This window comes from Lithobates pipiens, unplaced genomic scaffold (assembly GCF_037356315.1).
Source record: "Lithobates pipiens isolate NorthernLeopardFrog02 unplaced genomic scaffold, aLitPip1_a1.2 Scaffold_18, whole genome shotgun sequence".
In the NCBI taxonomy this organism is placed as follows: domain Eukaryota; kingdom Metazoa; phylum Chordata; class Amphibia; order Anura; family Ranidae; genus Lithobates; species Lithobates pipiens.
This window is the reverse complement of record NW_027507758.1, coordinates 594,617,697-594,632,422: the sequence shown is the minus strand read 5'-3', so window position 1 is coordinate 594,632,422 and position 14,726 is coordinate 594,617,697. Positions and strand designations below refer to the sequence as shown.

The following is a 14,726-nucleotide window of genomic DNA, read 5'->3' as shown; positions in this document are numbered from 1 at the left end:
CGGGTGTACAGAGTATTCAGCACAGTATATAGGGTGCAGTGGTATACAGAGTATGCAATATATAGCACAGTATATAAGGTGCAGTAGTATATAGAGTATGTAAGATATAGCACACGATATAGGTTGCAGTGGTATACAGAGTATGTCATATATAGCACAGTATATAGTGTGCAGTGGTTTACAGAGTATGTAATATATAGCACAGTATATAGGGTACAGTGGTATACAGAATATACAGCACAGTGTGTAGGTGCAGAGGTATATAGAGTATGTAATATATAGCACAGTATATAGGGTGCAGTGGTATAGAGTATGTAATATGTAGCACAGTATATAGGATGCAGTAGTATATAGAGTATGTACACATCTGCACCCTATATACTGTGCTATATGTTACAGAGTATGTAATATATAGCACAGCATATAGGGTGCAGTGGTATACAGAGTATGTAATGTATAACACAGCATATAGGGTGCAGTGGTATAGAGTATGTAATATATAGCACAGTATGTAGGGTACAGTGGTATAGAGTAGGTAATATATAGCACAGTATATATGTGCAGTAATATACAGAGTATGTTATATATAGCACCGTATATATGGTGCCGTGGTGTACAGAGTATATAGCACAGTATATAGGGCGCAGTGGTATACAGAGTATGTAATATATAGCACAGTATATAGGTTGCAGTGTTGTACAGAGTATACAGCACAGTATATAGGGTGCAGTGGTATACAGAATATGGAGCATATTATGTAGGTGTAGAGGTATATAGCGTATGTAATATATAGCACAATATATAGGGTGCAGTGGTGTACGGATTATGTAATATATAGCACAGTATATAGGGTGCAGTGGTATTGCGTATTTAATATAATATATAGCACAGTATAAGGGTGCAGTAGTATATAGAGTATGTAATATATAGCACAGTACATAGGGTGCAGTGGTGTGCAGAGTATACAGCACAGTATATAGGGTGCAGTGGTATAGAGTATGTAATATATTGCACAGTATATAGGGTGCAGTGGTACAGATTATAGAATATATAGGGTGCAGTGGTACAGAGTATGGAATATATAGCGCAGTATATAGGGTGGAGTGGTACAGAGTATGTAATATATTGCACAGTATATAGGGTGCAGTGGTACAGAGTATGGAATATACAGCGCAGTATATAGGGTGCAGTGGTACAGAGTATGGAATATATAGCGCAGTATATAGGGTGGAGTGGTACAGAGTATGTAATATATTGCACAGTATATAGGGTGCAGTGGTACAGAGTATGGAATATACAGCACAGTATATAGGGTGCAGTGGTGTGCAGAGTATACAGCACAGGTTGTAGAGTTGTGTGAGAGAAGGCTGGAGGGGAGGGGGAGGAGTCATACATGACAAACCCCCTGGTAGAGCATTCGGGGACAGACCATCTCTGAGAGAATATCGGGTAACTCTGGCCGAGAGCATGCTGGGAGATATATCTGAGGTGACGTCACTCCTCCGCTCTGTCCTGGACTCTGAAGGGAGAATGTTTGGACAAGAACCTGCGGGAAGTGACGTCAGGAGCCATCCCTTGTCTGGTCTCCGGGAAGATGGCTACCTGTTCTGTTCTTATACACGACCTCCATCAACGGCACATCGTAGTACGGACGATTCATAGGCGCATGCACAGATGGTACGGCAAGAAAGGAGCTACGCATGCGCAGTTCAGGATTTTGAGCTGGTGGTCTAGATTCTGAGTTCGGAGAATCCACCGGTAACCCCAAGGCCCCGCCCACTTAGGTAGGTCATGTGCTGTGATAGCGAAAGGCTGCCTGATCCTGGGCGCAGGAGGGAGACGGATAAATGATGCAGTGAGGGAGCGCCTGGATACTCTACTCTGCGCTGTGCTTTGTGGAAGATTGATCCCTCCGTCTGTGTGGATGAATACATTGGGGGTGCTAACACCAACTGGGGGGCAACACCTGATTGAGGGTGACTGTTCCTCCTTCCCTGTGCTACAAAGTGCATTGAAGGGTTCTGCAGGGGCGGGATCACTCTACACTCCATAAATGAGCCTGCCCCTATGAATTGGGGTTGCCACCTGTCCAGGATTTGGGGGCAGCTCACAGAGAGGGGAGGCGGACACAGGAGCACAGAGGAGAGCAGATAGAAGGCTGCTGATGATGGAGACAGCTAAACTGACCACGGTGTTCGGTCTCAGCTGCTTTCATACACCGTGGTCAGTTTACATAGGGAAGGCTAGAAACTGGCAGAATCAGCCAGGTTTTTTTTAGGTGTTACAGGGGGGCCAACTGACACAGGACACCCTCTGTGTCATATAACATGTTTTAAAGGTGCAGGGGCCATTTTTTTTTTCTGAGTTAACAAACGCTTTAAGGTGACGGGAGAATTGGAGAAGATAGTGAGAGTGTGGGGGGAGGGGGAGTCTGCAGCCCAATCACAGCTGATGGGTATTTCCCAAGCCTGCAAATATCCCCCAATCACTCAGTCCAGATAATGTGAAATAAATGAATGAGCGGTCATGTAATCCTGTGTTAGTCTACACCTCTGATTGTACAGACTCAGAGCCTGGATAACACGGGGAGACATGAATGGTCATACATTACCTTCACATCATCTGGGTATACAGAGTGCTAGGGGCTGGGTTATATAGATATGTACTTACATTTTATAACAGTAGGTTGAGTAGTACTGGTGTATGATTTATTGTTGTATATAGCAGTGGTTGAGCATAGTCGCTTGTTTTGATTATAGACTTGACTGTCTGACCACTTGTCAGCCCCTAACTCCCCCCAGCTTGCATCACCCCCCAGGCCACTTCATACATCCAGCTGACGGACATCACACCAATCTGCTTCTTACCCCCCAGCTGAAGGACATCATTCCATGATCACTCTGCAGTCCTCTCCTGTACATGCTGCCCCCGTCATTCCCTCCGCACTCCTCTCCTGTACATGCTGCCCCCGTCATTCCCTCCGCACTCCTCTCCTGTACATGCTGCCCCCGTCATTCCCTCCGCACTCCTCTCCTGTACATACTGTCCCCTGTCATTCCCTCCACACTCCTCTCCTGTACATACTGTCTCCTGTCATTCCCTCCGCACTCCTCTCCTGTACATACTGCCATCCCGTCATTCCCTCCGCACTCCTCTCCTGTACATACTGTCTCCCGTCATTCCCTCCGCACTCCTCTCCTGTACATACTGTCTCCCGTCATTCCCTCCGCACTCCTCTCCTGTACATACTGTCTCCCGTCATTCCCTCCGCACTCCTCTCCTGTACATACTGTCTCCTGTCATTCCCTCCGCACTCCTCTCCTGTACATACTGTCTCCCGTCATTCCCTCCACACTCCTCTCCTGTACATGCTGCCCCCGTCATTCCCTCCGCACTCCTCTCCTGTACATGCTGCCCCCGTCATTCCCTCCGCACTCCTCTCCTGTACATACTGTCCCCTGTCATTCCCTCCACACTCCTCTCCTGTACATACTGTCTCCTGTCATTCCCTCCGCACTCCTCTCCTGTACATACTGCCATCCCGTCATTCCCTCCGCACTCCTCTCCTGTACATACTGCCATCCCGTCATTCCCTCCGCACTCCTCTCCTGTACATACTGTCTCCCGTCATTCCCTCCGCACTCCTCTCCTGTACATACTGTCTCCCGTCATTCCCTCCGCACTCCTCTCCTGTACATACTGTCTCCCGTCATTCCCTCCGCACTCCTCTCCTGTACATACTGTCTCCCGTCATTCCCTCCGCACTCCTCTCCTGTACATACTGTCTCCCGTCATTCCCTCCGCACTCCTCTCCTGTACATACTGTCTCCCGTCATTCCCTCCACACTCCTCTCCTGTACATGCTGCCCCCGTCATTCCCTCCGCACTCCTCTCCTGTACATACTGTCTCCTGTCATTCCCTCCGCACTCCTCTCCTGTACATACTGCCATCCCGTCATTCCCTCCGCACTCCTCTCCTGTACATACTGCCATCCCGTCATTCCCTCCGCACTCCTCTCCTGTACATACTGTCTCCCGTCATTCCCTCCGCACTCCTCTCCTGTACATACTGTCTCCCGTCATTCCCTCCGCACTCCTCTCCTGTACATACTGTCTCCCGTCATTCCCTCCGCACTCCTCTCCTGTACATACTGTCTCCCGTCATTCCCTCCGCACTCCTCTCCTGTACATACTGTCTCCCGTCATTCCCTCCACACTCCTCTCCTGTACATGCTGCCCCCGTCATTCCCTCCGCACTCCTCTCCTGTACATGCTGCCCCCGTCATTCCCTCCGCACTCCTCTCCTGTACATACTGTCCCCTGTCATTCCCTCCACACTCCTCTCCTGTACATACTGTCTCCTGTCATTCCCTCCGCACTCCTCTCCTGTACATACTGCCATCCCGTCATTCCCTCCGCACTCCTCTCCTGTACATACTGCCATCCCGTCATTCCCTCCGCACTCCTCTCCTGTACATACTGTCTCCCGTCATTCCCTCCGCACTCCTCTCCTGTACATACTGTCTCCCGTCATTCCCTCCGCACTCCTCTCCTGTACATACTGTCTCCCGTCATTCCCTCCGCACTCCTCTCCTGTACATACTGTCTCCTGTCATTCCCTCCGCACTCCTCTCCTGTACATACTGTCTCCCGTCATTCCCTCCACACTCCTCTCCTGTACATACTGTCTCCCGTCATTCCCTCCGCACTCCTGTACATACTGTCTCCCGTCATTCCCTCCGCACTCCTCTCCTGTACGAACTACCCCCATCATACCCTCAGAACTCCTCTACTGTACATATTGCCCCGTCATACTCTCCGCACTCCTTCCCTGTACATACTGCCCCCCGTTGTACCCTCCGCACTCTTCTCCTGTACATACTGTCTCCCCTCATTCCCTCCGCACTCCTCTCCTGTACGAACTACCCCCATCATACCCTCAGAACTCCTCTCCTGTACATACTGTCTCCCGTCATTCCCTCCGCACTCCTCTCCTGTACATACTGCCCCCCCCCCCCGTCAGTCACTCCTCTCCTATACATACTGTCTCCCGTTATTCCCTCCGCACTCCCCTCCTGTACATGCTGCCCTGTCATACCCTCCACACTCCCTTCCTGTACATGCTGCCCTGTCATTCCCTCCGCACTCCTCTCCTGTACATACTGTCCCCCCCCCCCCCCCGTCAGTCACTCCTCTCCTGTACATACTGTCTCCCGTTACTCCCTCCGCACTCCCCTCCTGTACATGCTGCCCTGTCATACCCTCCACACTCCCTTCCTGTACATGCTGCCCTGTCATTCCCTCCGCACTCCTCTCCTGTACGAACTACCCCCATCATACCCTCAGAACTCCTCTACTGTACGTATTGCCCCGTCATATTCTCCGCACTCCTTCCCTGTACATACTGTCTCCCGTCGTACCCTCCGCATTCTTCTCCTGTAGAGCTGCACAATTAATCGTTAAAAAAAATCATAATCTCGATTCAACCCCCCTGACGATCTCTATTGCAAAGTTTGTCAATTCTTTCATATAATAAGTGGAGAAACGTATCATCTCACTCAGCTGTCAAAAGAAAACATCCAGGCAGTCTGCCAAGTTTTTAACATGAAACATTGTAACTGACCCTTCTTCCTTCTTGGATCAAAGGGATAAACTTCTGTGTGTAAAGAAAAAAAAAACAGGCAGTCCAACAGCGTGTAAAGGCAGGAAGTTTAACCACTTAAAGTCTAAATGTTATTCTGACACTTGTTTCTTAAGTTAAAATCAATATTTTTTGCTAGAAAATTACTTGGAGCCCTCAAACATTATATATATTTTAGCAGAGACCCTAGGGAATAAAATGGCAATTGCTGCAATATGTTATGTCACACTGTATTTGCCCAGCGATCTTTCATACACAATTTTTTGGGAAAAATATGCTTCAATGAATAAAAAACAACAAAAAAAAAAAACCTAAACAGTAAAGTTAGCCCATTTTTTTTTTTTTTTTTTTTTTTTTTGTTTTAATGTGAAAGGTGATGTTACTCCCAGAGAATCGTGATCTATCTCCTAAGCAAAAAAAAATTGTGATTCTCATTTTAGCCAGAATTGTGCAGCTCTACCCTCCTGTACATACTGCCATCCCATCCATCATTCCCTCTGTACTCCTCTCCTGTACATACTGCCATCCTGTCATTCCCTCTGTACTCCTCTCCTGTACATACTGCCATCCTGTCATTCCCTCTGCACTCCTCTCCTGTACATATTACCATCCCGTCATTCCATCTGCACTCCTCTCCTGTACATACTGCCATCCCGTCATTCCCTCTGCACTCCTCTCCTGTACATACTGCCATCCTGTCATTCCCTCTGCACTCCTCTCCTGTACATACTGCCATCCCGTCATTCCCTCTGCACTCCTCTCCTGTACATACTGCCATCCCGTCATTCCCTCTGTACTCCTCTCCTGTACATACTGCCATCCTGTCATTCCCTCTGTACTCCTCTCCTGTACATACTGCCATCCTGTCATTCCCTCTGCACTCCTCTCCTGTACATATTACCATCCCGTCATTCCATCTGCACTCCTCTCCTGTACATACTGCCATCCCGTCATTCCCTCTGCACTCCTCTCCTGTACATACTGCCATCCTGTCATTCCCTCTGCACTCTTCTCCTGTACATACTGCCATCCCGTCATTCCCTCTGCACTCCTCTCCTGTACATACTGCCATCCTGTCATTCCCTCTGCACTCCTCTCCTGTACATATTGCCATCCCGTCATTCCCTCTGCACTCCTCTCCTGTACATACTGTCATTCCCTCTGCACTCCTCTCCTGTACATACTGCCATCCTGTCATTCCCTCTGCACTCCTCTCCTGTACATACTGCCATCCTGTCATTCCCTCTGCACTCCTCTCCTGTACATACTGCCATCCCGTCATTCCCTCTGTACTCCTCTCCTGTACATACTGCCATCCTGTCATTCCCTCTGCACTCCTCTCCTGTACATACTGCCATCCCGTCATTCCCTCCGCACTCCTCTCCTGTACATACTGCCATCCCGTCATTCCCTCCGCACTCCTCTCCTGTACATACTGCCATCCTGTCATTCCCTCTGCACTCCTCTCCTGTACATATTGCCATCCCGTCATTCCCTCTGCACTCCTCTCCTGTACATACTGTCATTCCCTCTGCACTCCTCTCCTGTACATACTGCCATCCTGTCATTCCCTCTGCACTCCTCTCCTGTACATACTGCCATCCTGTCATTCCCTCTGCACTCCTCTCCTGTACATACTGCCATCCTGTCATTCCCTCTGCACTCCTCTCCTGTACATACTGCCATCCCGTCATTCCCTCTGTACTCCTCTCCTGTACATACTGCCATCCTGTCATTCCCTCTGCACTCCTCTCCTGTACATACTGCCATCCCGTCATTCCCTCCGCACTCCTCTCCTGTACATACTGCCATCCCGTCATTCCCTCCGCACTCCTCTCCTGTACATACTGCCATCCTGTCATTCCCTCTGCACTCCTCTCCTGTACATACTGCCAACCCGTCATTCCCTTTGCACTCCTCTCCTGTACATACTGCCATCCCGTCATTCCCTCTGCACTCCTCTCCTGTACATACTGCCATCCCGTCATTTCCTCTGTACTACTCTCCTGTACATACTGTCAACCCGTCATTCCCTCTGCACTCCTCTCCTGTACATACTGTCAACCCGTCATTCCCTCTGCACTCCTCTCCTGTACATACGACCCCCGTCACACCCTCCCCACAAAGGATGTGAACCTTGGCACCCCAGATGTTTTTTTGAACTACATTTCCTATAATGCTCTTGCACTCTGCAGTGTCATTGAGAATCATGGGAAATGTAGTTCCAAAACATCTGGGGTGCCAAGATTCGCCATCACTGGTATCCATCCCCAGCCACACAACCATTCTTATCTAATAACCTATTGAATGTGTTCTGCAGGGGAGGCATCTGTCTATTGGAACCGGTGCATCCGAGCTCCTACCTCCTGTGCAATGCCTGGTGAGCCTCAAGAACACAGCACTCAGCCTGTGAAGTCTCTGTAAACCTCTATATAGTCCATGCACAAAGGAGAAAGGCCGGTGCCATGAAAGTCTGCAAAAACATTGTTTTTTATTATGGCATGTCAACAACATTTAAAAAGAAAGCCAGCGCGTTTCGACCATCAGGCCTTAATCATGGCTAACAAATAATTTACACAAAACAGCAGGACGAACTCTATATACATCCCTGGCCACACAACCATTCTTATACAATAGCCTATTGAATGTGTTCTGCATGGGCGTGCTCTGTCCTATACAGTACCTTCCTGGCCACACAACCATTCTCATATAATAGCCTATTGAATGTGTTCTGCATGGGCATGCTCTGTCATATACATTCCTGGCCACACAACTATTATATAATAGCCTACTAAATGTGTTCTGCATGGGCAGGCTCTGTCTATATACAGTACATTCCTGGCCACACAACTATTCTTTTATATAATAACCTATTAAATGTGTTCTGCAGGGGCGGGCTCTATCTATATACATCAATGGCCACACAACCATTCTTGTTTTCAGATATTTTATTTAACCAAAAGAAGGCAGTAACCATGTCAACAGGACATCATACTTATTGAGCTGTACACCATAATACAGTAAATGGAATCCAAGCATGTGAATGGTCCAATCAATGATGGATATATCAAATTGATCTAAAACTCTGCATCCCCTTCCCAGGAGCCTTATATGGTGCAAGTCTGTAATAGCCTTTCAGGAGCGGGCTCAATCTATACATGCTTGGCCACACAACCATTTCTGTAGATTGGCCCATGAAGGCGTTCTGTGGGGGTGGGCACAGTCTCAATGCTCTGTAATCATGCATGCTCTGTTGGGCCACACAACCATGGAAGTGACCACAAAGAGGCTGCAGGAGATCAAAGGCAACACTAAAGCAGAATTCCAGTCAAATGAGAAAAATAAAAAATGAAGTAGCCCATTCAAGAGGAAGTAAACCCTGATGGGTTTACTTCCTCTTTGATTCCCTGCAAAGGTAAAGCATAATGGACTACTCTGCATCGCATAGTAGTCCATTATGTGTCACTTACCTGACACAGGAGCCAGCGAAGTCACCGCTGTCCCCTGTAGTTCCGAGCGTCCATCTTCTTGGTGGGTCGCTGTGATTCGCTGGAGCAGCAATGATGTCACTCCCGCGCATGCGCACGGGAGCCGACGCGATCTGTGGCTTACCCAGTGCATGCGCCGTAGACAGCTGTGGCTGTCTTCAGGTAAATATCTCCTAAACCGTATAGGTTAAGGAGATATTTCTTGGACCTACAGGTAAGCCTTAATCTAGGCTTACCTGTAGGTCAAAGTGGTTTGTAAGGGTTTACAACCACTTTAAAAATATAATAATAAATCAGCTGCAATATTGCCCTTCAGTCCAGAGATTTCCCCTGCATTGCTTTATTTCTACCACCAGATTGCCTTAGCCTGATGGCCAACCTTATTCAACCCACTTCCTCTGAGCCCATGCCACTTGGACGCACCCCTAACCTGCAACTGGACAGTGAAAGGAGAAGAAGCACAGCGATGAGCTCATCTCTCTGCCACTCTGCTCTCTTCTATCAGCATGCTTTATTGTCAGAACATGAACTGATTAACTCCTTGTGCTGCTTGCTCCTCTGACACACCAGCCCCACTGTACAAGGACTGTAATAGGTTGATACCGGGTCATATTCAGTTACACTGCTTGCATTTAATAATGTATATGGATGCTTTATTGATTACAGAACGGCATTAATTCATGTCCTTTATATTTAATCAGAGATCCACTTTAATTATTGCATCCCACTGTGCTTTAGGTGGCGCCAGCGCCTTCTGGGGAAAGTCCAGAGAAGAGGCTGTGGGTTTGGAGACTCGGGATGAACGCCTGCCAGCGGGTAGGTTACCTGATGCCATAATGTTAGAGAGTGTTTTAGTGCCCGCCACCCCACAGGTGCCCGACAGGTAGCGGACCCAGCGGGCTGCACACAGAGTGCCATTGGGATAGTGTGCTGGCTGCGAGCCACCCGCTGGGCACCAGCATAAGGCCATTGGCCATTGTAGCTGAGTATGCCTGTGTATGCTGGTGTACAGGGTGCAGTAGAAGGGAGTATGTAATGTACAACATAGCATAGAGAGTGCCGTGATCAGGAGTATAGAACATAGGGTGCAGTGGTAATAAATATGTAATATATAGGGTGTATAGGTAAGGAGTATGTGATAGATATCTATCTGTCTAATAAATAAAAATAAATAATATATATATATATATATAATATATTATTCTCACAGGATATAAGGTTCATGTAATGTACAACATAGTGTATAGAGTGCAGTGGTAAGGAGTATGTAATATACAGCATAGTGTACAGGGTGTGGTGGTATAGATTATGTAATATACAACATACCAGATAGGTGTATTGATAAGGAGTATGTGATGTACAACAAAGCATATAGGGTGTAGTGGTAAGGAGTATTTAAAGTGTAATTTCAGCTTTGCAGAAAATCTTCCCGGATCACACACACTGTAATAAACATGGAGAGACCTGAACACCTATCACAGTATATACAGAGAAGGAACTCCCCCTGTGTGAGACAGACATGCACCCTCCCTTGACTCGTGTGGAGGGAGAACAGCCTGGCAGGACATGCAGGGACAGAGAAGAGGCTGCATATATATAGGCCCATTGAATGCATTCCGCAGGGGTGGGCTCAGTCTATATTTCCTGGGCTACACCACCATTCCTGTGTAATGGCCTACTAAAGATGTTCTGCAGGGGCGGGCTCAGGCTATACATCCTGGGCCAGACTACCATTCTTGTATATTGGTCCATTGAATGTGTTCCGCTGGGGCGGGCTTAGTCTATATGTCCTGAGCTACACAACCATTCTTGTGTAATGGCCCTCTAAAGATGTGAAGGAATGTGTTCTGCAGGGGCGGACTCAGGCTATACATCCTGGGTCACACTACCATTCTTGTATAATGGCCCAATGAAGGTGTTCTGTGGGGGCAGGCTCTGTCTGAACAATATGTACACATGCACGCCCTGCTGGGCCACAGTCGTGGAAGTGGCTGCATAGAGGCTGAGATGCAGCACTAAAGCAAAATTCCAATCAAATAAGAAAAAAAAAATACATTACCCATTATAGATAAAATAATAAAAACGGCTTTTGCTACAATATTGCTCTTTAGTCCAGAGATTTCCCTGCAGTGCTTTATTTCTACCATTAGATGGCCCCAGTCAGATGGCCAGCATCATCAGGTCCTCTGGACCCACCCTCAGCCTGCAACTGGACAGTGAACAGAGAAGCGGCACAGTGATGAGCTCATCTCTCTGTCACTCTGCTCTCTCCTTCTATTAGCATGCTTCCTGTCAGCACATGAAGTGATTGGCTACTTGTGCTGTTTCTTCCTCTGACACTCCAGCCCTGCTATGCAAGGCTGCAATAGGCTGATACCGGGTCATTTAATTACTTGCATTTGAAAAATATATTAATAGATGTATTACTGATTAAAGAGCAGCATTCATGTATCCTTCATATCTGACCAGAATTCTCCCTCTGTGCTTTAGGTGACGCCAATAGCAGATCCGGCTTATGGGGAAGTGCCAGAGAAGAACCTATGGGGGCGGAGACTCAGGATGAACGCCTCCCAGCGGGTAGGTTGCCTGGTGCGATAGAGATAATTTCTGCGCCCGCCACCTCACAGGTGCCCAACAGGGAGTGGACTTAGCCCAGGATCCAGCGGGTTGCACACTGAGAGGCGGGGGGCAGTGTGCTACCTGGGAGCCACCAGCGTAAGGTCATTGGCTGTCCTAGCTGAGTGTGGTGCAGTCACAAAATTCATTCAGTCTCTATGGGCACTTTAGGGCTAGGTTCACAAGTTTGAAAAGCAATTTGTTGTGAATCGCGTTTCAGAGGGCAGGTAAGGCGTGGCTTCCAGGCATTCCGGAGGCGATCCTACTGCCTCCTGAATGCGTTTTTTTTTTTTTTTTTTTTTTTTTTTTTTTAACCACTTCTGTAGGATTTAAAAAATGTTGTCGGCACCTTTTTTTTTTTTTTTTTTTTTTTTTATGCATTCTGCACGCATAGTGCAGCCTATTGAAATCAATGGCCTAAAAAAATTGCTTGTGCTCAGTCGCACCTCCTGGCCAGGCGTTTTATTTCAGTGGGCTGCCCAATGCATGTGCAAAAAAAAGGTGTCAGCACAATCTTTAAAATCGTCCTAAATTCTATTCCTCATTAAAGTGGTCAAAGCCGCTAATTAGCCTCTGGATCGCTTTCAGATTCGCTTTCCCCCGGCGCTCACCCGTGTTTCTCAGGCTTGCCACTTATACCGGCGAGCCCAGTAAAGGAACTGACCATTCAAGCAGCTGGTCACAGAGATGAACAGAGACCACATAGTCTCTGATCCCCTCTATGATCTAGGAGGACTGAGGCAACATGACGTCACTTCCGATCTAGGGTGGACTTAAACTATTTATTTTTTTATTAATTTTTTTAAGCAAAAGATACATTTTTTTTTTTTTTATCTTTTGCTATCAAAGGTAGAATAAAGATTTGGGGTCTTATAGACCACAGATAACTCCATAAAGAAGACCTGTCAACCCTTATTTATTTCTATTACAAGGGATATTTGCATTCCTTGTGATAGGAATAACAGCGATTTAAAAAAATATGATGTATATGAGAAAAAAACAAAATTAAACTGGCATGCTTAACCACTTGCTTACTTGGCACTTAAACCCCCTCTCCTGCCTAGACCAATTTTCAGCTTTCAGCGCTGTCGCACTTTGAATGACAATTGCGCCGTCATGCTGCGCTGTACTGTGTACACTGTAAGACAGAAATTTTTGAAGAAAAAAAAGTTTCATAGTTTGTTATAAAATTTTTCAAACGGGTAATTTTTCTCCTTCACTGATATTCGCTGATGAGGCTGTACTGATGGGCTGTACTGATGGGCACAGATAAGATGGCACTGTTAAGACGGCACTGGGTGGCACTGGAAGGTGGTATTGATAGGCAACACTGGTGATGATGCACTGGCGATTTATAGGTGACACTAATGGGTGACACTGTGGGCACTGGTAGGTGACGCTGGTGGACACAGAAGCCTCTCCACAATCAGGACCAATGTCCCTCTCGCAGCCCCGGTGATCGGCTTTTTTTTTTCTCCTCGCGCTACCAGCGTGAGGAAAAAAATAGCTGATTACCGGCTCCGTTTACAAAACAGACAGCTGTCATTGGCTGATATCTAATCACGTGGTAAGGGGTTGGGTTCGACCCCTTACTCCGATCTGTGATCAGCTGAGTCTCATAGAATCTCTGATCACAGAGCGCGCCGCTCTGCAAATTATGTCCGCGCTGCAGCCGTCTTTTGAATAAAAAAAAAAAAAAAAAAAATATATATATATATATATATATATATATATATATATATATATATATATATATATATATATATATATATATATATATATATATATATATATATATATTATATAATATAGAAATAAATTTTCCTTGTAAAAAAAAATACCGATTTTTACTTGTAAAACGTAAAAGTGCCAGAAAAGGCTTGGTCTTCAAGTTAAAGAATAACTCCACTTTTGTTGAGGGGTAAAATCGCAATAAGCGTCTATTGATTTAGCGTTTACAAAATAGGGGAAACATTTATGGACTTCTATTTTTTTTTTTTTATAAATGTTTTTACTAGTAATGGCGATGGTCTGTGATATAAAATATATGTGTGTGTGTGTGTGTGTGTGTGTGTGTGTGTGTGTGTATGTAATATATATATAATATATATACTTCCTTTTATTTTTTTTATTTTTTTTTATTATTATTAATACATATTTTTTTTTTTTTTTTTTGGAGACTGCGCCATTGCAGCAGACAAATATGACCCCAAGTGACACTTTTTTTGGGGACCGGGGACATTATTACATAGATCAGTACTATAAAAAAAATTCACCGATCAATGTATAAATGACACTGGCAGGGAAGGGGTTAACACGAGGGGGCGATCAAGGGGTTAACTGTGTTCCCTGTGTGTGTTCCAACTGTAGGGGATGGGCTCACTGGGACAACACAGAGATCGCTGTTCCTGATCACTTGAGAACAGCAGATCTCCATGTTGTCCACTGACAGAACAGGGATCTGCCTGGTTTACATAGCCAGATCCCCGTTCTGCCTCTCTATGGAGTGAACGCAGGTGGGTGGCGGAGATCGAGTCCGCTGGACCCGCACACATATCGGGCGGCACGTGCGCGCCCACAGTATCTATTGCATGAAACGACGTACAGGTATGTAGTTTTTGCGCAATGGGGCCGACCTGGCGCAGTCTATGTACTGTGGCTGGTTGGTAAGTGGTTAAGCCATACACTATACAATCTTCTTTAGAGCAGCAATGCATCAGTAGGATGTTGTTCTCCCTGATTATTATCCCTTGTCTATGTCTCGCAGGCGGCGGTGCAGTTTGTGGATGTGGCGGCCTCGTTCTCGGAGGAGGAGTGGGAGCGGCTGGAGGAGTGGAAGCGGGATCTGTATGGGAATGTGATACGGGACATACATGGCGTGATGTTAGATCTCGGTGAGTACAAGGCGAAGGTGTGAGAGATAGTACACACAGAGGATGAGTGCACAGGACCCCGAGTGTCTTTTTTTTGGGGGGGGGGCA

At 46.6% G+C, this 14,726-nt stretch overlaps 1 protein-coding gene across 1 annotated transcript in view; it reads left to right on the top strand.

Moving 5' to 3' along the window:
* LOC143986803 (uncharacterized) overlaps positions 1–14,726 on the top strand; it is a 93,646-nt gene that overhangs the window by 23,150 nt on the left and 55,770 nt on the right. Inside the window, exons 2-4 of the mRNA XM_077485210.1 lie at positions 9,868–9,945; positions 11,620–11,706; positions 14,513–14,639. Of these exons, the coding sequence (XP_077341336.1) occupies positions 9,928–9,945; positions 11,620–11,706; positions 14,513–14,639 (232 nt within the window). The 5' untranslated portion in view covers positions 9,868–9,927. The remainder of the gene's footprint in view (positions 1–9,867; positions 9,946–11,619; positions 11,707–14,512; positions 14,640–14,726) is intronic.